At 44.5% G+C, this 24440-nt stretch overlaps 1 protein-coding gene across 5 annotated transcripts in view; it reads right to left on the reverse strand.

Annotated features, from left to right (window-relative positions):
* Window positions 1-5874: 5874 nt before the first annotated feature.
* The window catches only part of IRF2 (interferon regulatory factor 2), an 81638-nt gene continuing 63072 nt past the window's right edge, over window positions 5875-24440 (reverse strand). For 4 of the 5 annotated variants that reach the window (XM_004428735.3, XM_014786243.2, XM_087418340.1 and 1 more), the window contains exons 7-9: window positions 16064-16228; window positions 8474-8520; window positions 5875-7232 (exon numbers count right to left, since the gene is read on the reverse strand). In XM_004428735.3, coding sequence (XP_004428792.1) covers window positions 6924-7232; window positions 8474-8520; window positions 16064-16228 — 521 coding nt within the window. In that variant the 3' untranslated portion in view covers window positions 5875-6923. The remainder of the gene's footprint in view (window positions 7233-8473; window positions 8521-16063; window positions 16229-24440) is intronic. The other variant, XM_087418341.1, reaches the window with a different exon arrangement.

The raw sequence follows: 24440 nt of genomic DNA on the forward strand, positions 1-24440 counted from the left end.
TCATAGTTACATTAAAAACACGATACACAACGAGCCAGCCCTGGTGGTCTAGTGGTTAAGATTTGGTGCTTTCACTGCCACGGCCCTGGTTCGTTTCCCGGTCTTGGAACCACACCACCCATCTGTCAGTTGTCATACTGTGACGGTGGCTCACATAGAGAACTAAACTAACAACTAGGATACACAACCATGCACTGAAGCTTTAAAAAAAAACACGATACACGAGCTTCCCAGAGAAAAGACTGCAGCATTTATAGTACTAGATCCCGCAGAGAAGGCAACAGAAGTCTAAGTTTATAATCTCGTTGGGAGACAGAAGAGTGAACTCTGCAGAGAACATTTATCAGTGTTAATTCTAAGAGTGAATAAAGGCTTAGCCATCACTAACCACAAGGAACTCGCCCCCTCTAGCTGCTAACCTTATCCTGAAACTTCAGACAGCGAGTTCAAGCATAACTTGTGGATTTGAAATGTCAACACCTTAGAACTGGTGCATTAGAGAGAATTTGGGGAATACGAACACTCTCAGATCTACAACCCAAGCTTCGGACAGATGGAACCTCTTGGGGATTCTTGTTCCCTGATGATTCATGCGGATGGATGTTTGAGTGTTTAGATTTTAAAACGTTCTTCTCGACCAAAACCGAAACTTAGAGATGCTATCACCCTGGAATTATTTTTGCTGCTGCAAAAACAGTTGTTTTTGTTTTAAAATCAACTGTTTTTTGCTGCACGGGCTGTTGCGTGTGACGGTGGTGTCTCTCCAGCCACGTGTGTAAGGGGTTAACCGGGCAGCAGTTGCGCAATCTCAGCACAATACATTCCACAGAGCCAGCCATCTCTGTTTGAACGTGTTTATAAAGCAGATACAGAGAAACTGACCAAACCTCCCAAGGGCAGCTTGTTTAGGGGAACAGAAGCGCACATGCTGCTTTTCTTCTTAAGACATTGGTCAAAGGACTCCAGAAAATGCTCTTTTCAGACTGTGTGAACTCGGAAATGTCCTGCATCTTGATCCACAGCATGACTCAAGTTCTTGGACAGACTTCACATTTTTGCTAAAACCGGCTATTAGGCCTGGCCACTTCCTTCCTTCAGGCACTATTTTCAGAAGCAGAGACACAGAGCCCCTGCACCTGTTGTTAGTGCAGCCACAGAAGGAAACCTCCACAAAACCCTCTTTTGTCCACACAGCAGGGCCAGCGATGCCCAAGCCGAGGCAAGGGATGGTATCACTGTCCAGAGGGGCTGGTCAGGGACCAGAGGCTAGGCAGCCTCAGGAGGGAACATCTGACCCACCATCTTCTTGCATCTCCTGACCCAATTTGCACAACCTGGGGCACTCCTCTCCAGGTCTGTGACTGGCCACGTTCCTAAGGGGCGCAGCTAAGGGGCCCAGCCCTGTTCTCTTTCTTTTGGTGAAGAAGATTAGCCCTGAACTAACATCTGTTGCCAATCCTCCTATTTTTGCTGAGGAAGACTGGCCCTGGGCTAACATCTGCCAATCCTCCTCTTTTTTTTTTTTTTGGCTGAGGAAGACTGGCTCTGGGCTAACATCCGTGCCCATCTTCCTCCACTTTATACGTGGGACACCTGCCACAGCATGGCTTGATAAGCGATGCCTACCTAGGTCTGCGCCTGGGATCTGAACCTGCAAATCCCGGGCCGCCAAAGCAGAGCACACAAACTTAACTGCTATGCCACCGGGCCGGCCCCCCAGCCCTGTTCTTTTGACACTGGTATGGTAGATCCCAGGGAAGGCGGGGGAGATCTTGGAGGTGACTGCCTACTATGTAGCTAACCTCGTCCCACACATTGGAATGCAAAGGTGACTGAGACACAGCCTCAAGAAGCTTACAGTCCCGTGGACTGTGATTCCCTGGGGGACGGGTCTCCTGCAGCCTGGGAACAGATGGAGAACTGGCTCCCAGCCCCCTTGTCTGGCCAGGTTCAGGTCCTATTGGCTCTGACCATCCTGGCCTTGGGTATGCCACAGGATGAAATTTCAGGACGAAGTAGCTGAACACCACTACGTAAAAGCCAGTTTCTGCCTCCATTCTCTTTCCAAACCAAAACTGGTCCTGCAACATTGGATAGCCAACACTGACGGCCAGGGACCTAGCTTGGCTGCCTGTTTGCCAGTCTCTTCCTAGCATGCTTTTTGTCTTTCTTCAGTAGAAATTTGGCAGAATCATAGGGTTCTTATTTTCACCTTTTATCTGGATCTGTTTGTCCATAGCTAGAATAACAGGGTCTTTTAAAACCTAATGAATGTAACGGTCAAAGAATGGCCTCAGGCAAATGGAATGTCTAATGTTCCATCTCTCTGGCTGAGGGCAGGAGGCCATTTGGGGCTTAACATCTTTTTCATTCACAGGCAAAATACTTCCAAAAGGACAAGTTGGAAAACTCACAATCCTGAAACCAAATCACTAATCTTCCTCATTCCTCACATTTTTATCTCGGTAGTGGTTACTTGATAGTTTAATACACTTTAGATTTGGGGGGAAAGAAAGGGATGCTATTTTGGGGTTTTGAGGTCCGATGGATTTGTGTGTATTTCTTATCCACGTATATTTCTTCTTCTCTATAAATATATTTAAATAGACTAAACACCTCCTTTGGCAGTTACTTCATCAAAACATGGAAAAAATGCTATGGCTGAGCACGGATTTATTTAGAGACTTGCAAATGGTGTTCTGGAAGTCTTTCGGGGTTTGACGATGTGCTGGGTTCTCTCAACCTTCTGACTGGGCGGAAGTTCCTGTCACTGGATTCACAGTTCACAGCTGTACAATGCTCCTGGCTATCAAGGGAGTGAACCAGGTGTTGGCTGCAGAGAATAGAGAGAATTGTTCCAAAGGTTGTTGCACTGGACTTGCTACTTAAATACGCACACACACCCCCCCCCCAAGCCCATCATAAAAGCATATCAGCACACACAGATGCCAACCAAATGAAGCACGTGTCATTGGTACTTCCTCTAACTGACAACAAAGTCTGAGGCTTGAGTCCACGAGATGCCCCATCTCACTGGTTTTTCTTCCTCATGTCAATCCTAGGCATTGTGTAACCAGCTTGTTTTCCTCCACTACTGGCAAGTAATATCTAGAAACAGTACAGCCTTTCTCAGAAATAATTTAAACATGATTCTGTTTTTCATGGACTTATTGGCAATGGATCTTTAGTACTTCCATTGGGCATTTCCAAATCTTGAATTTTCTTTCACCTGGTAAGATTCTGTAAGTCTGGTTACAACCACAGAAGTGGAGGAAGCAAGTGAGGATGGTGTGTGGGACCTGTAAGCTGCTGAAAGGGGCAGGAAGTGAGCTGGGTGCTCTGTCTGTGTTTGGAAGAGGGTAGGGAGACAGGGAACAGGATCCTCAGGCCATGTGACTTAGGGGCACTTTCTGTGATTGTTTTTTAATTTATTTTAAAACACAATGACTAAATGTTGTGTATTGGTTTGATTTCATATCCACTTGTTTATGACTTAAGTGAAGTTGTTTTAATCCACTTGTTTATGACAAAGACAAACAAATGAAGTTGAGGTGAAGTTGTTTTGATATAGGAATGAAGTAAGTTGTGTGGGGATGTTATCATCTCATCTGTTGTCATTGATAAGAACACTGCTGGGGGCTTATCAGTGAGAACATGTGGAGAAGCAACTATAGCAAGGAGACATTTAGACTGGAAATACCCAGAGTGTGTAAGAATTGTTTGAGTTTCATTCTGGGCAAGACGACACTTTGTTGGCCTAAATAAACTCTCTGACGACCTGGGGGCATTAGCTCCTACCATAAGGACAACTCTCTTATTGGGAGTGGTGACAAACCGCACACTGGCCCCCTTGAAAGAGATCAGCCTACCCTCCAACACCAGTGCCATCATTCCCTGGCAACGTGCTCTAGAAACAAGGGACTTACTTTATGCTGGCAGCTGGAGGTCAGCTCTTGGTTGGGTTAGCCCTTGCCTACTCGTATGAAAAGGGACACCTCGATTAAATTTGGACTTTATTCCTTTTATCTCCCCTTGCCTGGAACAAGAGTGTGACTAATCTGTCATTGCTCTGGAGTATGTTATTTCTTTATTGGCTTATTAAGAGACATTATCCTGTGTGCTATTGGCTTGTGAAACTATTATAAATCCCACAGTGAACCTGTGTTAAATAAAATATTGGCAAAGACAAACTCAGTCTCTGAGCATAAATTTGCCCCCCAAAACAAAACATTAAATAAAAATATTTAGATATAATTCACAAAGAACTGGGCTCATTTATTTGGGACCTGGGAGAAGAGTAGGTGATGTTGAAAAACAAAATTCAACCGAGTAAATTTGAAGATCTAATTGGCTTTCACGAATTGGGTGGCATCTCCTCTAGCAAGTAGAAGGGTGTTCCGAGGGGTGATACAAAATGGAAGGTTTTTATAGGAAGAAGAGTGGGGCAAGGGAGCTATTAGGGAAAGAAAAGAAAGGATTATTTTTAGGCCAGGCCATCTCCTCTTGGGGGAAGGCACCAGCAGAGGGCTTTATCATGCAGATTGCCTCTTCTTCTTCTGGGGGATGGAGAGGGCCCATGTGACAGATTACCTGACTGGTACTAGACCAGAAAATTCCAGACTGGTCGATTAAGATTACATTTCTGGGAGGGGTTGAAACTGCAATTAGGTCAAGTATCAAATCCAGGTTTGGAAGCACAGGCTTTAGCAAGAGTGACGCCATTTTGGGCCTGTGGTTTTCTTTTTAACAGTCTTAACCGAAGAGCATAGTGCTAAGGAAGCCAGGAGCATCTCTTTCCTCCTTGTGACAGCTCTTTTCACTGAGAAAGTGAGGTTTTCCTGAGAAATTGAGGTAAAAACATGGTCAACAAAGAGGTCCTCACAGAAGCAGTCAACCATCAACATGCAGCATTTCAACTACAACACATCAACCAGGAAAATGCTTCGGTTAATTTTTGTTCAGGGCTGGATAATTTTATGACCACTAAGTATACCTGCAGCCACACATGAAGAAAGGCATAAAAATAGCCCTTTGTCCTTTCATTGAAGGAACCTTTTCAAATATTAACTTAGCCATCTGCTCCACAACCCCCCAGAGGTAGTAGGTAGGCAGCTGAGTCTTACTATTCTGATTTTAAAGACATCAGGGAAGCTGGAGAGGTTAGTGCAGTGGCCTTCCTCAAGATCAGGACAATACCTTGAAATACCAAATGGGCGATGGAGTCTGGGGTTCTTGAATTCACATTTCTCACTTGAGAAGACATGCCCTAAGTTCTGAGGGCAGGTTCTGTGTCTAAGGCCCCAGGTCCTAGAAAGAAGACTGTCATAGAGTAGAAACCCAACAAATGTTTCCTGTCATTGAAAATGTCTTATCCACGGGCCTGGTATGTGACATAAACACAAAATTTTAGTCACACACATAGCCTATGGATGACAACAGGAGAAGCACAGAGATGGGTGGCATTTGCTCAGAGTAGAGAAATAGAATAGTGAAGTGGGTAAAAAGATTCCCCTCATAGTCACACCAGACTTGGGCTTAACTTGTGCCCTTGACTCTTACTACCTATGTGACCTTGCATAAAGTCTTTTCATTTTAAGTCTCTGTTTCCTCCATGTTTAATGGCGATAGATCCCTATGCTGTGCACACACGGATGCGGGAAGAAGGTAACTCATGTAAGACATTCAGCAGCGAGTCTGGCTCAGGGTGAACACTTAGTAGAGGAAGCCATTCGTATCCTCACAGTAGGAACTCTCCAGGGTTTCTTGTGGTAGAAAAGGGAAAAAGTTTTGGTCCCCAAAAAGAAATTATTTTGTCAGTCCTGTCTCACGATTGTGTTCTAAAGTAGACACAGACAAAGCCAGGCATGACGCCCATTAAAAATTTAACTATATATCATATTCATTTATTATCAATCCACAGGATAATTTGATTGCTACATGAGCTCATAAAAGCTTTTTCACTTTTACAAAATTAAAAAAAAAAAAATGTGCCACAAGGGTGTAATAACAACTGCTGATAAACAAGAAAAGGAATCTTAAAATTATAAATTTGCTGTAGAAAAGATAAAAAACAATTATATTTTCTTTAGAATTTTACCTTGAATAAAATATTCCCCTGTATAAAAAATAAAAAAGCTTGCTCTGGTTAGAATTAGAGTGTTTTCATCTTCAAATCTGGGAATTTGCATAATATCTCCATGATAGTTTTCCTTTGTACCGCGTGGCATTCAAGCGTAGCAGATTAGAAAGATTTTCTTTTTCCTTTTTTTTTTTCTTTAAAGCAGTCTTACAATGGGACACCAGGGGAGAAGTTCATTTTCTTCTTCTCCTCCTCAGGGATGTGGAATACAGCCTTTGAGGGGAGGAAGAGGAGGAAAGGAACTGGGTGGGATGGGACAGGAGGCAGGATGAAGGGCACGAAAGGGGGATGCTCAATGTGCTGTGCTGTGAAATAGAGCAAGGTGAGAGAAGGTCTATCTGTAAGTGCTTTAAGATAAGGTGCAGAAGCAGACTGCAACGTCGCTAGTACTGCCCTATGTACATATTCACAAGAATAAAAAATTCCAGCTAGTTCACATTTTCTCATCCATTCTGAGACATCCACTCCACCATGCTGGCCTTGACCGCAGGCAACGCAGCACCTCACCGCCCGTGTGGGTGTTGGTCCTATGACGTCCTTGAACTTGAGGGAGCAGCCCTGGGAGATCCAGCAGGCTCTAGAGATACACGTCTACCAATGGGCTGGAGTCCTGAGTTAAAAAGAAGCTCCTTGTACTGGAGTTGGACACAGCAATCAATGTTCTATTGTCAAGGCTTTTTCCCTTAGATTTGTCTAAAATAGATGTCAGAGAGAAAAATAAAATACAAACAGACAACAAAACAAAGCCGAGAACGCCCAACAACCACCGGGGGAAGTCAAAGGCTTAACAGCTCTTGACTCGGGCCTGGGTGATATCTGACGTCTTCTTGATGACACTGGCCCGAGTCTCCCGGTCCGGCCGACTGCTGCTGGGCGCTGGGGTCACGGAGGGAGTGTGGGGCAGGTCCGGGAAAGGGGGCCAGGAGCTGTTGTAAGGCACTGGACAGCTCTCCTCTTTGATGGTGACCTGGAGATCAGGCTTGTTGGAAGTAACGAAGGTCGCCATGCTGGGCAGCAGGTAGGTGCTTCGCGTCCCCATGTTGCTGAGGTACTGTTTGCCTTCAATGTTCCTCTTCCTCCAGTGTGGTCGTCCCTGTCAAAGAAAATAATTAAGACACATATTCTCTTTGCCTTCTATTGGATGGCTTTTAAAAAATGCACCACGGTTCCCACATGTTGGTGTTTTGACTGAATTTCTTAAGAGTCGTGGATTGAAGAGAAGCTTGGTAACTCCACATCCCTCAACTGAAATCCATACCCCAAGCGATGGTTTCTCTTCCCTTTTTATCAATTCCCATTTGCTACCTCCCAGAAATGTAGCCAAGACTCTTCTAAGAAGGCAGGAAAGCAAGGCAGCAACTTGGTTTCTAGTTCCCCTCCACTCTGGCTGCCCAGCCTGATCATTAGGTAGGTTTCAGGCCATGAGGGCTGGTTTGTCACGGTGACTTGGTTCCTCACTGACGGCCCAATCCGATCTTAGAGTCAGTCTGCATTTTCAGAGGGAGGGAGGTGAGAAACTCAATAACGGCCAATAGGTGGCCTCAAGGGCGGCTTCATTCAGAGAAGGAGCTGGAATTCTGACCTTGAAGAAACAGGGTCAGAATGTAAGCATCTACATCCACTGTCTTTTCAGAATGCCTGGACTATACTTGAATGTATTTAGTACACTGGGAAATCACTAAGTCAAACAACCATTAGTCAGTCAGCCTCTCCGTCTCCCCCTCTCTCTCAAACACAGACACAAAGCTGGCAGGCGGTCAGCAGGAATGCTGTCCATCACCATTACGGCCCTTTCCTGCCATTGTGTGAGCCCAGCCGAGAGGAGAGAAATCGGAAGCAGGTCACTCAGAATCAAGACCGAACACACGCCTGGCCTCTGGGCTCGGAGCACAGAGGGAAGGGGCCCCAGGTACATGTGGAGACATTGTTACTTTGCACTTTCTGACACTTGCTTCTGGTCATCGCTTTGGGCCACTTGAACATTCTATTTCTGCTAGGGAATTAGGATGTTTATAGTGGTTAAGAATATCAACATTTCCTGCCCTCTCTTCAATTTCCTTTTCCTGCTGTCACAGCCTCTCTTTCTATGGTGACATCTTGCTCCCTTTCCTCCCATTCAGTTCCCAAAACTTCATTTTAAAATTTAAAATCCAAAAGTATGGTAAATTTTATATTATGTATATTTTACTACACACACACACACACACACAAATCCAAAAGTAAAACTGGTGATCAAAAGAAAAGAAAGGTAACTGGCAGCAAGGAGACCACAGAGCTGGTGGGGTTGTCCCCCGGCCACCACCCGCGCCCGTTGGGGCTGGCAGCCACGCTTACCTCGGTGCTCTCTTCATCGCTGGGCACACTATCGGTAGTTTCGCTTTCTGTTCATAGAGAGAAAAACACAAGGCCATCATTTCTGCCACTCAAACTGTTTTGAGGCTCAGGCAGTGTTTAAAAAACATATCAGCACTTCTTTTCTCAGAAGAGAGAAATGGGTAACTAAACTCATAATTCCGTCCCCTCTATAAGGTCAAATCTTGTACTTGGGAGATGCTAAAGGGCATTTGGTTGCTCTCATTTGGGCCCTTCAGAGAAAGGATTCAGGGTTGAGAAGGAGCTCACTTCCCAAGGGCCAGGCTATGTTTACTCACGGCCACTACATCCCAGGATGGTGTGGGTCCCCCCAAGCCAATCTGCTTTCTGCTCTCCATGCCCTGGGCTCACTCCTGCCTCCACATCAGGCCCCTTCGTCATGCTGCTCTATCCACAATGCCCCACACTGGTCCTCTTTTCCAATCCATGACCATTAGTTCATTTAAGTCCCAATTAAGAGTCTTCCTAGGTCACCCCCAGTCTACTCAGCTCCTCCTTCACCTCATATCCCTTTAGCACTTAGATATCTTGGATTCATAAAGTCGCATCTTCCACCTGGGTTACTGCGGGTGGACAGATTCAAGGATGGCTCCCATAATCCTCAACTCCTGGTGTTTATTTCTTGTGAGATTCCCTCCTCCAGAGGGTGGGTGGGACCTGTGACTTGCTCTGAACCAACAGAACACAGGGAAGGTGACAGGACGTACGTGGTTACATTATGTAAGACTGAAACCTGTCTTATGAGGAGACGTTCTCTCTTGCTGGCTTTGAGGAAGCAAGCAGCCATGTTGGGAAAGCTTGCATGACAAAGAACTAAGGGCTGCTTCCACCCAACAGCCAGCAGGAAACTGAGGCCCTCCGTTTGACAACCTGCAAGGAACTACATTCCGCCCCAAACCACGTGAGCTTGGAAGCAGATCCTCCCCATTCGATCCACAGATGAGACAGCAGCCCTGGACCACACCTTGACTGCAGATCTGTCCAGGGCATACCCTGTGCAGAGGACCCAGCTAAGCCATGCCTGCACTCCTGACCCTCAGAAACAGTGGGATAACAAATGTGTGTTGTTTTAAGCCACAAAGTTTATGGTTATACTGTTAAGCAGCAATAGATAACTAATCCGGCAACCATCCTGATTCAGACTGCCGGCTGTGAAACGTGAGCAAGGTACTTAACTCCATGCCCTGAGCTGCAGTTTCCTCATCTGTAAAAGGGGAGTATGAACACCTTCCAAAGAGGATTATTGATGACTGAGTCCAAGGGTGTGTGGGAAAAGGCTGAGCAGGGCCTGGCACACAGCTCACACTCAGTAAATGTTGGTGCACCTCTGTCCTGAGCTCAGCAGCCTTGTTCAACATGGGATTTGCACAACCTGCTAGATTAACAGAGTCAGAGTCAATAGCTAGTGGTTACATATCACCTATCCATATAAAGCAAGATTTTTTTTAAGTAAAAAAAATTTATATTTTGAAGTAAAAAAAATTAGATCTTTTGAAGTAAAAAAATTTTGATTTTTTTTTTTTTTTTGGTGAGGAAGATTTGCCCTGAGCTAACATCTGTTGCCAATCTTCCTCTTTTTGCTTGAGGAAGATTCACCCTGAGCTAACATCCATGCCAATCTTCCTCTATTTTGTATGTGGATCGCCACTTCAGCATGGCTGACAAGTGGTGTAGGTCCATGCCTGGGATCTGAACCCGTGAACCCGGGCCACCGAAGCGTAGCACACTGAACTTAACCACTATGCCACAGAGTCAGCCCTTGATTTTTTTGAAGTAAAAACATTTTGATTTTTTTGAGTAAAAAATTGACGGTGTTATGTTCTTCAGTGTTCACAGCACTGAGAAATGAAAGCACGGAGGGTAGAACTTCCAAAATACACAGACCCTTAGAGATTTCTGAGTCTCGGGCATTCATTTTACAGACAAGGCTGAAAGAGGAACCGTAATAGTGAACATCCACGGAGGGCTGAGTACCAGTGCTAGGCCAGCGTCTCTGCACGCCGGTCTTGTTTAGCTCTCACAAGGATCCTGAGTCGGAAAGCAGCTCCCATCATCCCCCCATCATGCAGAAGAGCTCATGTGGCCTTCTACCCACTTCCATCCCAAACCTGTTGAGGGACTGGCCCCCAGTCTCACATCTTGCTGGTGGCACTGCTGGGACCAGATGGCTCCCAGCCCACAGTAAACCTTTTTGACCACTCAGATCACTAGCCACAGACCAGGCTTTTTACAAATTAAAGGCTAAAGAACAAATGGAAAAACTGAGCCACGGGTTCGTTCCCCAAACAAAGAAGGGGAGAACGTTGACCACACTGGGCCCACCCTGGGGCCTTTCCGCACGTTTCTTGGCCACTGCCCTCCAGTAACCTCACCCAGGCACGAGTGACAGCCGAGGGCTGACCACGAGCATGTAGAGGATGGGCTTCCCTTCTCTTCAGACGGAGTAGGCATCCCCAAAGCATTCCTGACTGGGTGCAACAGACACCCAGAGAAGGCTTCAGCCTCGGCTGACAGCGACCCTAGCTACCCAGACAAGCTGACCAAGCCAGACACGAGAAACGTTTCCACACAAACACAAATTACAAACAGCAGAAAAGGAAAACTCCCCTCCTCACATAACCCTCAGGCTAGCTCAGTATCCCGAGCAAGCAGGAATCGGGATGGCCACTCCCAAGAAAAATGAGGAACAGAGATGTTGAGAAACCTGCCAAAGTTGTGGACTGAGTCAGCAGAGAGCAGAGAAAACAAAACAGCACTTCTCATTCCAGGCTGTGCCCTGAACACAGCATCTGCTTCCCGAAGCACTCCCGCTGCTGGGTCTCTGACGCAATTTCAAGATCCCCTTTCCATTTTTATGCTTAGCTTTCTTTGTGCTCCGAAGCCAAGGTTTCTCTTCCTTTCATATATGTCTAGGCCCCTCCGCTCCTAATTACTCTTCATAAATACCATCATTTTCCGTTCCTTTCCCCTTCAACTAAAAACAAGCAAACAGATGCCACCAGGGGGGCTGGAAATATGGGAAAATGAACAGTTAATGCCAAGGTTCTAGGATTCCACCACAGTCCAAGTCCAGTGCCGAAGAATTTGGAAGGCCACCCTGGGTACGACTCCTTGGTAAGACCTTGCACAGGGCATGAACAGGATCAGAATGTTAACTGCCCTTAAGTACCCAGTTTTCAACTTCGGGGAAACTGTTTGAGACAAGAAAAGACACACATGTTCTGAACTGATGTTTTCAGCTGACACAAATGTTAGTTGAGAGCATCGTTTCTAAATTAAGATGAACTACTTCTAAAAGTAGTTATGAAGACTGTCCATATTAGCACACTGAGATTTCTAATTTTTACTGTTTAAAGCCTGGCCTTGAGCGCCTTCAGCCTAGGAGCAGGAGATGCTTGAAGCTCCAGCCTGAGGACCCAAGATCCTTCTAGAATAACAGTGGTTCTCCCGGCCACTCCTGAATCATTGGCTCAAAGTGCTTGCTGGATGTAGTCATGCCCATTTTCCTCTGTTTCCTTGGTTCTACTTCACCATTGCCATTTTCAAGATCCCTCTTATATGACAAATGAGTTCACTGCAGCTGCCGCTTCCAGATCCAAGTTACTGCTGAAATATCAACATAAGTTGTTATTTCATTTCCCCTTTTTGATTAGTTTGGATTTGGTTTTTTCTTTACTTTGAGTACAATGGAACAAAAAAATTTGAAGTTGCTTCTCTAACATGCATGATCTGAATAAGTTCTAAGTGTTTACAGAGTAATAACAGGTACATGAGTAGTTTGTTTCATCTTTCTGGTCTCAGTGTCCCTGAAAGCAACTGGGGTCAGAAGGAAGGGGAGGTTTGGATTGGATGATCACAAAGTTGCTTCCTCCAGAGCTATAGTTCTAGAAGGATGCTCGTCTTAGGTCCACACTCCACTGCAGCTCAGTTTTTATTGTCAAACCATCACAGGAACATTGTGGGAGGAAGACAATATGTTAAAGACTTCTTGCACTCTAACATCCTGGTACATTTTCTGGAAGGCTCTTGTTCAACAAGTTTTATTAATAAGATTGGCAAGGATTTCTTTCCTTCAGTCATTTCCTCAATTACTTTCACTAGAAGTTTTGATTAAAAGGTTCAAATCAGAGTCCTCTTCATCTCAAAGCACTTTTACCTTTGCCCCACCCAACAAAATGCAAGACTGCCATGGTTTCCATAAAGACCCAAAGTCTTGACTGCTGGTCGCTGGTCAGTAGGCAATCTCCATTCTCTCGGTTACAACCAATTAATCCTTGATATTATGCTTTCTTCTCCAGCTAATCTCCATTCTCTCATCCAGCCTTCTCCAAAATACTAGTGTGGCTGTCTTTTACTGAACCATCAACAACCGAATAAAATCCTGGTGCCACACATCAGGCCAGAGGCCACTTTATGGCAGACCTTTAAAAAGAAAATGATTCTCCTCTAGAGTTTCCCAAGGTTGGGCTTGGGGACATCCCTCCCCAGAGTGAAATTTTTACGAATCCAACTAGAAATTGACGTCTTAAAACATCCAATGCAAGTACTTTCACTCAAAGAAACTGTCTCTTTTCTTGCTCACCATAATATTTAGACCATAGAGAAGACCGATTTGCAAAACTGAACGTGGTTTTGTAATCCGACTGGGATCATATTTCAACGATCAGTAGGGGAAAAAATAGCAAACAGCAGCCTCCAAGTACCAGTTTTCTAAACAAGGGAATGAAGTGGTTAGAGGAAGCTGAAATTCAGTTGAACAGTCCAAACAAAGGAACCCTGTCATGAAAAACAGGCAAACAGCCTCTCTTCTATTGGGGAACATACAGTTAGCAGGGTGAGTAGAACCAAAAAGCTGTCCTTCCTAGCAGCATGCTATAAAATTCCCGACTAAAATTAGACTGAAGCTAGTCAGGGTCAGTAACAGATGAATTACGTGTCTGTAAGCTCTAGAAAAGTAGCAGTGATGAAACATTTTGGCTCCATCCATTAAGCTTCCTTCCAAAAGGTTCTGGAGAATTCAGACAATGAAAACAAGGGAAAGAACCAAAGGCAAGACTAAAAAGCCAGGCTCCAACAAACCCCCCACTGCCTGCCAGCCTGGTCCTGAAATCCTTCTTTTCAAATGTATGCAAATATCCTGGAAAGGGTAATGAAATTTTTATTTCCCTCTGCATGGATCAGCTGTTCTTAGGATTCTTTTGCAAAAGCAAAATGCCACTGCTGGCAGAACAGCAAGAAGAGGTCTTTCCAGAATTCCCAAGAAGACTTCAGAGAGTCTTACTCAACAGATAAACAGAAAAGTCTATTCTAAAGCTCCAGCCCCTTAAAAGAAAAAACCCACATGGGATGTAATAAGGCCTGCAGCAGCATGATATAGAAGAAAGTCACACATTTTTAGCCATAGCTATGTGAATATAAGCAAAGTAGCTTAGTGTTTCAAGCTTCAGTTATCTCAACTGTAAAATTAAGGCATAAACATTCTGCTCTGCCTCCTTTGGTGGGTCATTGAGATCATGGGATGCGGCTGTGTTCTGAATGGCAGAGCCCTGGGCAGTTATCCAGGGCAGCATTATAGTGAAAGGGTTAAAAACAGGCCTTCGGCATCAGCTACGTGTGGGTTCTAACTGTGCTACCACTTGTCTCTCCCTGGACATGTTGCTTTACTCACATTGGCTTTAGATCCCTAGTGTTTAAAGAGGGAATAATGATGATACCCAAGCTGACAAGCTTATTCTCATGATAATTAAATCAACTGATTCCAAGCGTTGGGCACAGTTCCCAGGGCACAAGAAACATGCAACAAAGAGTAGTTATCATTACTGAGGATCGGCTAAGGACAAAGAGCGACTGGTACACGTAGGAGTTCAAAATACGTTTGATGAATAAATAACTGATGACAAGCTTATCCTGTTTGACGGATTATAAGTTTCTTGTAGCCAAGATTTGCTCTCATATTCCTTCTATGTTCTTAGCACAAAAAGAAGTTAGGACCTTGAGGACATTATGCTAAGGGAAAGAAGCTAGTCATAAAAGGATAAAAGGACAAATACCTTATGATTCCACTTGTATGAGGTCCCTAAGACCTCAAAGAGACAGAGGTGAAAATGGAGGTTGCCAGGGGCTGGCAGAAGGAGGGATGGGAAGTTAGTGTTTGAAGGGAACAGAGTTGCAGTTTTGCAAGATGAAAAAGTTCTGGAAATGGATGGTAGTGATGGTTGCACAGCAATGTTAAAGCACTTACTGCCACTGAAATGTATACTTAAAAATGGCTTAAATGGTAGGGGCTGGCCTGGTGGTGTAGTAGTTGAGTTTGTGCACTCCGCTTCGGCGGCCCAGGGTTTGTGGGTTTGGATCCCGGGGGCAGACCTACACACCGCTCATCAAGCTATGCTGTGGCGGTGTCCTACATACAAAATGGAGGAAGGCTGGCACAGATGTTAGCTCAGGGACAATCTTCCTCACCAAAAAAATTAGCTAAAATGGTAAATGTTATTTTAGGTGTATTCTACCACAATTAAAAAAAAAAAAGTTAAAAAAAGGAAATTGGGGTTCAGGAAATACAAGGTTAGTTTAGTGACTGATAATTCGCAAACAAGCTGGCATCTGAATCAACCTAATTCTAATGTCGATTCTGTGCCAGTTGCTGACGTGGCACCTGAACTGAAGGACATTCTATTTGGCAGCACACAAAAGACACTGGGAAGAATTCCCGAACCATTTATTAGAGCTGAATCACAATGAGACCTCTGCTTTTTGTTTTTAATATTTGTAAGCAATAACAGTGACTAGAATTTATATTGCATAATTATGATTGAGTCCCCCCAAAATTAAGTGGAGATCATCAGGAAGAGAGTAAAAGATGATGTAATGTTGGTAAGAAAAAGGAGTCATCTCTTTATTCCATGAGGATGGGAGAACCAGCTGACTCTGGTTCTAATCCTGTGACTGTCTGGGCCAATTCCCGCAATCCTGGGGAATTAGAAACGGGCTCAGTCGTCTTGCCCAATTGGAAGCTGTACTAAATCAAAAGAGAAGGGGAAAATATGTGGAAGTGACAAGTGAACTTGGTGGGATGGAATGGGGCTTGGGGTCTGAAGGTTTAGTTCAAGTCTTGGTCCAAACACTTACTGACTGTGTGACCTTGAGCAAGTCCCCTCACTTCCAAAAATGAAGGAACGTGAAGAGATGACCCCTAAGATCTTATCCAGCGTGGTCAAACGGAGATTCCTTTAAAGACACTCTCCCGAATTTCTGATAATGTGTGCAAATAAAATAGACTCAGATGAACTATTTCCTCAAAGAAATCTTATTATTTGTTAGTCATGTATGAAAACATTATGGGTGATCAAGTAAACAAATGCCGGGACCTTGTCTTCTAACCGAGAACAAGAAGATGCTGGTCGAGAAAATTAAAGCAAGAATAACTCCAGCAGAATAATTCTTAGGACGAGGAGCGGCTCTCTGCTGTGTGGTGAAACAGGTGACCCCACATAAAGGACGGCCCTCCCTTGTTCCCTGCTCGGTTCCAGAGTTTCCCTCCTGCCCCCTTACCTGCGTAGGAAGACACGGGGGAAATCTGTAGAGGGTAGAGCTCACTCATGCTGACTGGCTGCTCGTCGCTCTCAGTGGTCACCTCCACAACTTGGCAAATGTCTGGCGGATTAGTGACAATCTCTTGATCCTCAATGTTGCTGTCCAGATGGGACTGCCCTACAACTTCAAAGAAAAGAGAGCCATCATGCACCAACGTCACCTGACTTCACAATTCTAACACACACTCGCAAGAAAGATCTTCTCCGAAAGAGTCGAATAGCCAGGAGTCAGACTCCCGGTCGCCAAATGTCCTCTGCCATGGAAGAGGAACAAGCCTTAGCTTTGGGTTAATGTCTCCAGAGAAGCAGCTTGCCAATAACCTGGCTCCCCAGGGCTATTTCCAGCATGCCTGCCAATGGTGCTTACATGTGGCAGTGTCCCAAGCTGAACCCCATTACAGCCACGGCTGCAGGACCAGAGGCTGCATCCAGACCTAGCCCCAGGGCCTGACAGACAGACAGTGCTTTGAATCTGACCCATTTCTGTTCTCTGCTCTTGCCCCGAAGGAAGCTGATGTGCTATTTTCTGGGTTCTGGGGTCCAGAGAGAGATTAGCAAATCTTATCAAGGAGGAAGGACCACCAAAATCTACCCGCATTGTGTCATTTCTAGCTATGGGGTGCTCTGTTCATACTCCCAGCCCTCTTCCTACTCAGCAGGCAACATGACCACCGGATGAAATATCAGAACAATGGAATAGAATGGCTTCCCGATTCTCACACCCATTAGTGGCATCAACTCCTCAGGACACTGATAAGATGAATTCTGACCACTGTCGCTCTGCATCCTGCCTCAATTTTTTTTAATTAAATTTTTTAGTTTGAGATCATTGTAGTTTCACATACAGTTGAAGAAATAATACAGAGATCCTGTGTGACCTTTACCCTAGTTTCCCCCCATGGTAACATCTCGCAAACTATAGTACAATATCAGGATACTGGCACTGATAACAATCACACATCTTGTTCAGATTGCCTCAGTTTTACTTGTCCTCCTTTGTGTGGCGAGTGTTTTTTGTGTGTACTTAGTCCTACGCAATTTTATCACATACATGGTTCTATGTACCCGCCACCCCAGTCAAAATACTGAATGGATCCATCATTGCAAGCATCTCCTATGTTAATCTTTTGTAACCATATCCACCTTCCTTCAGCCTCCTCCTCTCATCTCTAACCCTTGACATCCACTAATCCGTTCCTCATTTCTATAACTTTTGTCATTTCAAGGATGTTTATAAATGGACTCACAAAGTAACCTTTTGAGACTGGCTTTTTTTCACTCAGCATAATTCCCTAGAGATTCATCCAAGTCGCTGTTGTGTGTAGCAACAGTTGGTTCCTTTTCATTGCTGAGTAATATTCCATCATATGGATGTACCACAGTCTGTTTAACTGTTCACCCACTGAAGGACTTCTGGGTTGTTTCCATTCTTCGGCTATTACAAATAAGGCTGCTGTGAACATTCATGCACATGTATTGTATGAACATAAGTTTCCATTTCTCTGGAATAAATGCCCAAGAATGCAACTGCTAGATCACATGGTAATTGCATGTTTAGTTTTACAAGAAACTGCCCAACTATTGCCCAGAGCGGCTATAGCATTTTACATTCCCACCAGCAATGTATGAATGACCTAATTTATGCACATTTTCACCAGCTTTTGGTGTTGTCACTATTCTTTCACTCTAGCCGCTCTGGCAGGTATGTAACGATATCTCATCATGGCTTTAATTTGAATGCTCCTAATACCCTGTGCAACTTTTAAACAGAGCTCACCTTACACTTCTGTTGGCAACTGATGAGGTGGAATATCCCTGAAAACCAGCACCCATAAACAAATAGGAATAACAATGTTTTCCCAGGGGCCTCAAAGCACTTTGCCATCATAATCAATGTCTTGCTCACGGCTGTGTAAATTACTTCAACATTCCAGCCCACGAGAATGACAGGGAAAGCAACATTACCCTGTCATAAACGAAGAAACTCGGGCACAGAGAAGGAGAGTGACTCGGATTACATGCAGCGCTCCATGTCCCTGACACTTTCTGGGCCATCTGTAAAACGTTCGGGTGAGGCAGGAAGGTGGCCACATTCCAGTCTGAGAAGCTGGCCATCGTGGATGCGTTCCTGTTTTCACTGCTCAAAGTATTTTAATTGCTCAAGTATTTTTATTTATAAATGGGTTCCTGTTTTAACTGCTTTTTGGGGGGTGATAAACGACTAGATGAGGTAGGGAGAACATTCCTGATTTCTACTCAGGGAAGGTTTGAAAGGGAGCAAGAATTCATGAGTTCTGTAAGGAAGAAAGGAAAGGCACCAGAGAGGCTGGGAAAAGAGATTTCGGGATGTGATCGAAGAGTCCACAAAGCCACAGCAGACAGAATGAAAAGGGAACTGGATGCTGTTTAGGTTTATCCCCTGGAGGGGATAAAATTAAAGAAAAGCCAGCCTGGCTAAATATGGCAGGCAGACTCCCAAATTCTTATTTCATCCTTTGGACTATCCTATTTGAGCACGAGAGCATCAATTATGCAGTTCGCCAGACACAGACCAAGAGACGACATTGACCTCGCTCAAGTTTTTTCTCCCTCTTCTCCCAAGTAAAATAAAACGGCAGGAAAACGAGATATGTCCTGTCCCTTCTCAAGTCGTGGGTGGAGACAGAAACCAAATGGGGCGTGTGTGTGTGTGTGTGTATGTGTATGTGTGCATATGTGTGTGTGACGAGGGGGGGGGGTACAAGCGATACTTTGCATTCTAAGGCAATTAAGGTCCTACACAAATTTGATTTAAATCAAAGCCACTTTAACTTCCAATACTCCAAAATTCATTTCTCTCTGGCACTGTCATTCCAAATAGAGAGACAGTAAGCTAGCTAGGATTATAAACCATGGCAGCAGTTCAAGCATCTTCCAATTATATCCCTTTGTTCTGACCAGGAATTCTCTCCCTCACTGTTTTCCCCATACTGCCCAATGCAGTCATTCAACTAACAAAGGATTATTGAGCACCTACTTTGTACAAGACCTTGTTGTCAAGTACTAAGAGGGGCAGAGAAAGATCAGCCTAGTCAAGGATCTGGTTTGTAAGAAGTCTATTAGGGCTAGAGGCCAGCAGATAATAATCTGGAGAATAAGTTTAGGACAGTAAATAGTGAAAAGAAATAGAAGTGGAGGAGAGAGGCCACACGATGAGAACTGAGGAAGTGGAATATTTTTTTTCAGTCAAGGAATCAAAGGCTTCAATGAGGTGGTAACACGGGGCATTGGGGGTGGGGGTGGTGGGCAACAAGCAGTATTCAGAATTCAGCATGCCTCTGTTTTATTGGAGCCTTTTCCTCACCACCCCAGAACAGACTGACCTCTCCTTCCTGAGTGCTTCTCATTCACTGTCCCCACTGCTCAGCCAAAACTATAGTGTGACACAACCTTGTGACCTTTCTTGACTTTCTGCCTCACATTGCAAGTTAACTCTAAATATCTTTTTTTTTTTTTTTTTTGGCAGGGAAGGATTTGCCCTGAGCTAACATCTGTTGCCAATCTTCCTCTTTTTTTTTTTTCCCACCCTAAAGCCCCAGTACATAGTCGTATATTCTAGATGTAAGTCCTTCTAGTTCTTCTATGTGAGCCACCACCACAGCATGGCAACTGACAGACAGGTGGTGTGGTTCCGTGACCGGGAAGCGATCCCGGACTGCCAAAGCGGTGAGAGCGCTGAATTTTAACCACTAGGCCATCAGGCCTGGCTCAACTGTATGTATATTTATTTAACTTTTTATGTGTGTCATCTCCCCAGCAAATTACGGCTCCTGAGAGAGTTGAGAACCTGCATTTAGAACTTTTTGTCTCAAGTCATAGCTCATGCTCACGGCTTGTGCCAGAGAGCAGCTCAACAAATCTCTGCTGAACAAACAGATAAATGAACAGACCAAGGTTCGCTGTCTGGGCCAGAGTCCTGCTGTAGTTTACGACCACTTGCAAATACTGGATGTAGCAATGAATGTTTTCTAGAAAATTTCAAGACTTCTGGCAAGTGGGCTTTTTTAGACCGAGATGAAATGATCAAGACATAGCAGGCCGTAGTTGCCAGGGGCTGGGGCCAGGGGGAGGAAATGTTTTGGGGTGATAAAAATGTCCTATGTTTTGAATATAGTGGTAGTTAGACAACTGAATGCATCTGTCAAAATTCACAGACCTGTACTCCTAAAAGGGGCTAATTTTACTGTATTTCACTTAATATATAGGACTTTAAAAAAAGTAGATAAGTACCTCTATTCAAATTTTAAGTGTCTCCTCAATGCTGGTGACCAGGATAGGAAAATAAGCTTTTGTTTTCCGGGCTACAATGTGGATACCCAGTTAATATAATCACATTATCTCTAAGGCAAAAGTCCCCCATAGGAGTACGTTGCCTTACACCTCGGACAGGGAGGACCACTTCTCTCCATGTGAACATCAGTGGGGCACTTTAGGAACTTTCCAACTCACAAGTCGCAAGCCCAAGAGAGAAGCAGGGAAACCCGCTCCTGAGATGCTCTCCGGATCTGCTTCAGGCACCATCCCTAATCAATCTCTTTCTCTCTCCTTTTTACGCCAGGAGAACTGATTTCCCTGAACCACCAAACTTTGCCCCAAGTGACCACACAGACAGCAACACTGACTCCTGACAACTGAAAGCACACAGAACAGCACACTTGCAGCAATCTGCTACAGCAAATAGGGTCACAAGTGGCGAGAGTACCCCGATTGATAGATAACAGGAACAAAACCTAACATTTCCCGAGCGCCAACCTTCGCTTTTCCCATTCACCCCCCGCCCCCACTTCCCACCTACAAGACCTCACAACCCCGCGAGGAAGGTACAATTATCATCCCCATTTTAGACACGAGGACAGGCATCATGGAGAGTCAAATAACTAATTCAAGGTCAGACAGCCAGTAAGTGGCAGAACCAGGACTCAAATGCAGCTTTCCCTGACCCCAAAGCTTAACTCAAGTACTTTGCAATATGGTCTCCCTAAGAGAAAGAGTTAATGAAGTCCAAACTGAGCTACTCTTGGCTTTCTAAGCCCCTTTCAGGATAAAAACTTTCGAATCTCACCTTAATGAGACTCTGGGCCCATAACCAATAGTGAAATTGCTTTTCAACAGCTCTATATTGGGTGCCAAGGAAACTCTCAAATGGTTCGAGGCACTGGAAAGCCACTCAGCTGCTCCAGCTTATTAAGGTCAGTGCATTAGGAAGAGTCATCCCCAGGAATGTCATTTTATCTAGACCCAGTGGCTGAGAAGTACAACAACATTATTCATGGCTGGTTACTGATGAACCGGTTTGATTCCTTAAAAGGTCATTCTCACTTTATTAACAATTGTTGACTTAATATAAGGCTCCACCTGAGAAAACACTTGCCCCCATGCCTCAGAGAAAGCTCCTGGAAGGAGAGACGATCAGAAATGGAAAGGTGGGTTGGTCCCGCCACTCAACAGCTGAAAAATGCTGAAACCCAGAGAGGTCAGGAAAATTGCCAAGGTCACTGAGGTAGCTGCAGGGTCAAGAATAAAGCTCATCAGGGCCGGCCCAGTGGAGCAATGGTTAAGTGCGTGCTCCGCTTCTGTGGCCCGGGGTTCGCAGGTTCGGATCCCGGGTGTGCACTGAAACACCACTTGTCAAGCCATGCTGTGGCGGCGTCCCATATAAAGTAGAGGGAGATGGGCACGGATGTTAGCCCAGGTCCCGTCTTCCTCAGCAAAAAAGAGGAGGATTGGCAGATGTTAGCTCAGGGCTGATCTTCCTCACAAAAAAAATAAAATAATAAATAAATAAAAATCATTGTGAGTGGAAAATGAATGGAGAAGGGGTAGAATGGAATCAGAGCTCGAGTGAAAGCAAAGGTGACTGGGAGCATCAGAAACAGAAAGAAGGGCACGGATTTAAGAAATACAATGAGGAAAGACAGGAAGATTTGATGGTTAATTATAAATGAGGTGGAGGTGGCAAGGGAGAGGGGAAGGAGAAAAGTACACACAGCCTCATAAAAAGACGGCAGGTTTCTTGGGTAAATAAAAACTTCTTAAGGTTGAAAAAACAACAACCAGATTCCACTGCCCAGGGCTCCTGGTGGCACATGGTGACTGAGAGTGGGTCCCCTGCCGTCTCACCTCTGTGACCTGGCTTTCCAGGGTCTGGTCCGCTTAAGGAAAATAAGATGTATGATCGATTCTGTGTGTGGGTAGAGTGTGACATCTTGGTTCACATCTCACATGGAGTTTCATGTTGCTAAGAGTTTCCTAGGGGTCCTGATAAAATCAGATGCCTTGTCTCTGGCCCCTGCTCCTGAGGGGTGAACAGCTCAGCCCTCCCAGGAGAAGGGGCACAGCGGACAGCCCACTGAGAATGAGTATGGAAGACCTTCACTGGCTCCCTCTTAAGAGGGGTGCCTTCCATCTAAAGACCCACCCCAAAGCTACTTCTTATCTTGTAGATGGAATTTTTCATATCTTAAGCACCAGGAAAAATGGCAAAAAGAACAAGGAATAAAAGAGCTGGCAAAAGATAAAGACATAGTTCTACAGCCTAGCATTGCCTTCGGCCATCCTCAAATCATTATGAATTCTGGTGCCAGTGGCTGCCGACTTTTGAGTCATAACCACGAGGCCCTCATGGGGACCCTAGAGTTGGTCTCTAAGTTGTGAATCTGTTCTGCTCCTTCAGGCCTCCCCGTTGATACCCAAGTTTCTAAGCTTGGCTAAAAAAGCTACTCAAGGTTTACTTTAGATAAAGCTAGTCAAATTTGGAAGGATTACCAAAAAAGTACATCCCAGAAGGTGCACTTTGGGCAGCTGAAATCAAGACAAAATCCAAATTACAGTATTTCCTAATTGCTATACATCTTGTTGATTGACTTCAGAGTCATGAACAGCCTCGTTTTGTAGCAATCTTTGCTTTATTGAAGGGTGGGGTTACCTTTTATCAAGAAACACAATGGGGTTATAGAGCCCTGCCTAGGCTAGTCAGACAGAATGCCCGCACCTGCGAACTTTTTACACTGGCCTGGAGATGATTTCAACACAGCTCAGCCAAAGCATTGCGAGACTGGGCCAGATGCCAGTGGGGTACTGTCAGAACAATCCAACATGTTGCTGGCTTCTTCTGCTTCCTAAAAACAGAAGTCACCACACACACAAAATAATGCAATGCTAAAGAAAAGTAAAAATAAAAATAAGGAGGTTTTTCTCCCTCCCCTTAAAGGGACAGCAGGGATAGGTCTTTGGGGGCGCTAAACTGTGCATCTAACCACACAGGAGAGATGGAATGTTACATGACATGTCTTAAGTAGTGAGACGCTGCACTCCTTTTTGGTGTGCACAGCCAGCTACATCTGGAAGTACACTCAGCTGTTATGGACAAGAAGGTAAGATGAGGACGCAGCCCGCTGCCAACCGCGAGTGTGTGCATGTGTGTGTGTGCATTTGCTTTCCTATGATTTGTGGCAAAAAATAAAAGTAAAACACAGCAGCAATCCAGCAAGAGTTCATTTGTCAGGGCAACAGTACATTTCACATTTTGCACACTTACTGGATTTGCTTACAAAACAGCCACCCTGTCCAGAACAAAGGTGTCCTAGGTGGTTGGCCTCCACTGGATTAAGTTATTGATTTTCAAACTATCTCCCTAGCTGCAGAGCCTCCAGACAGCATGAAAAAATACTATCATGTTAAGTACTCATTCTGGCTCCCAACTTGAATCTTACAACATAACGCTTATAAAAGTAGAATGAAAACACCTTGAAGCTTTCATCTGGTGCCTATGTACAAAACTGGAATGAACTCTGCGTTTAGAAGCACATGAACTAAAAACAAGAAATGATGTCATTTTTAAAGAAAGCATTTTTAAAAGGTAAAGAGAGATGGAATGAGAATGTCTCACATTCCACCATGGCCTTGGAATCAGAATCCCTATTTCTTATCTCTACCCACAAATCACAGAGACTAATTAATGGCTAATTAATGGTCACATGGGAGAGTGCAGACTAAAGTTCTGAGAAGGGTTTAAAATCTGAGGTAGTGCCATTGTCAGCAAAGATCAGAAACTACCCATTTCTTTAAAATACTTGTATGATCCACTTCATATATAATTATACACCTTCATAAGGGCTACTGACTAATTAGAAAGAGATATTCAAACTCATTTTACTGCCATCCATTATTATTTTATTATAGCACCAACCATACCAAAGGACAAAGAACAATCAACTTGACAGAGAATTTACATATTGAAGAGTCAACCAAAATGTCAAAAAAAAAAAAAAAAAAGAAAAGAAAGAAAACTCTAGTAC

This window comes from Ceratotherium simum, chromosome 28 (genome assembly GCF_057802395.1).
Source record: "Ceratotherium simum simum isolate JZ-2026a chromosome 28, ASM5780239v1, whole genome shotgun sequence".
In the NCBI taxonomy this organism is placed as follows: Eukaryota; Metazoa; Chordata; class Mammalia; order Perissodactyla; family Rhinocerotidae; genus Ceratotherium; species Ceratotherium simum.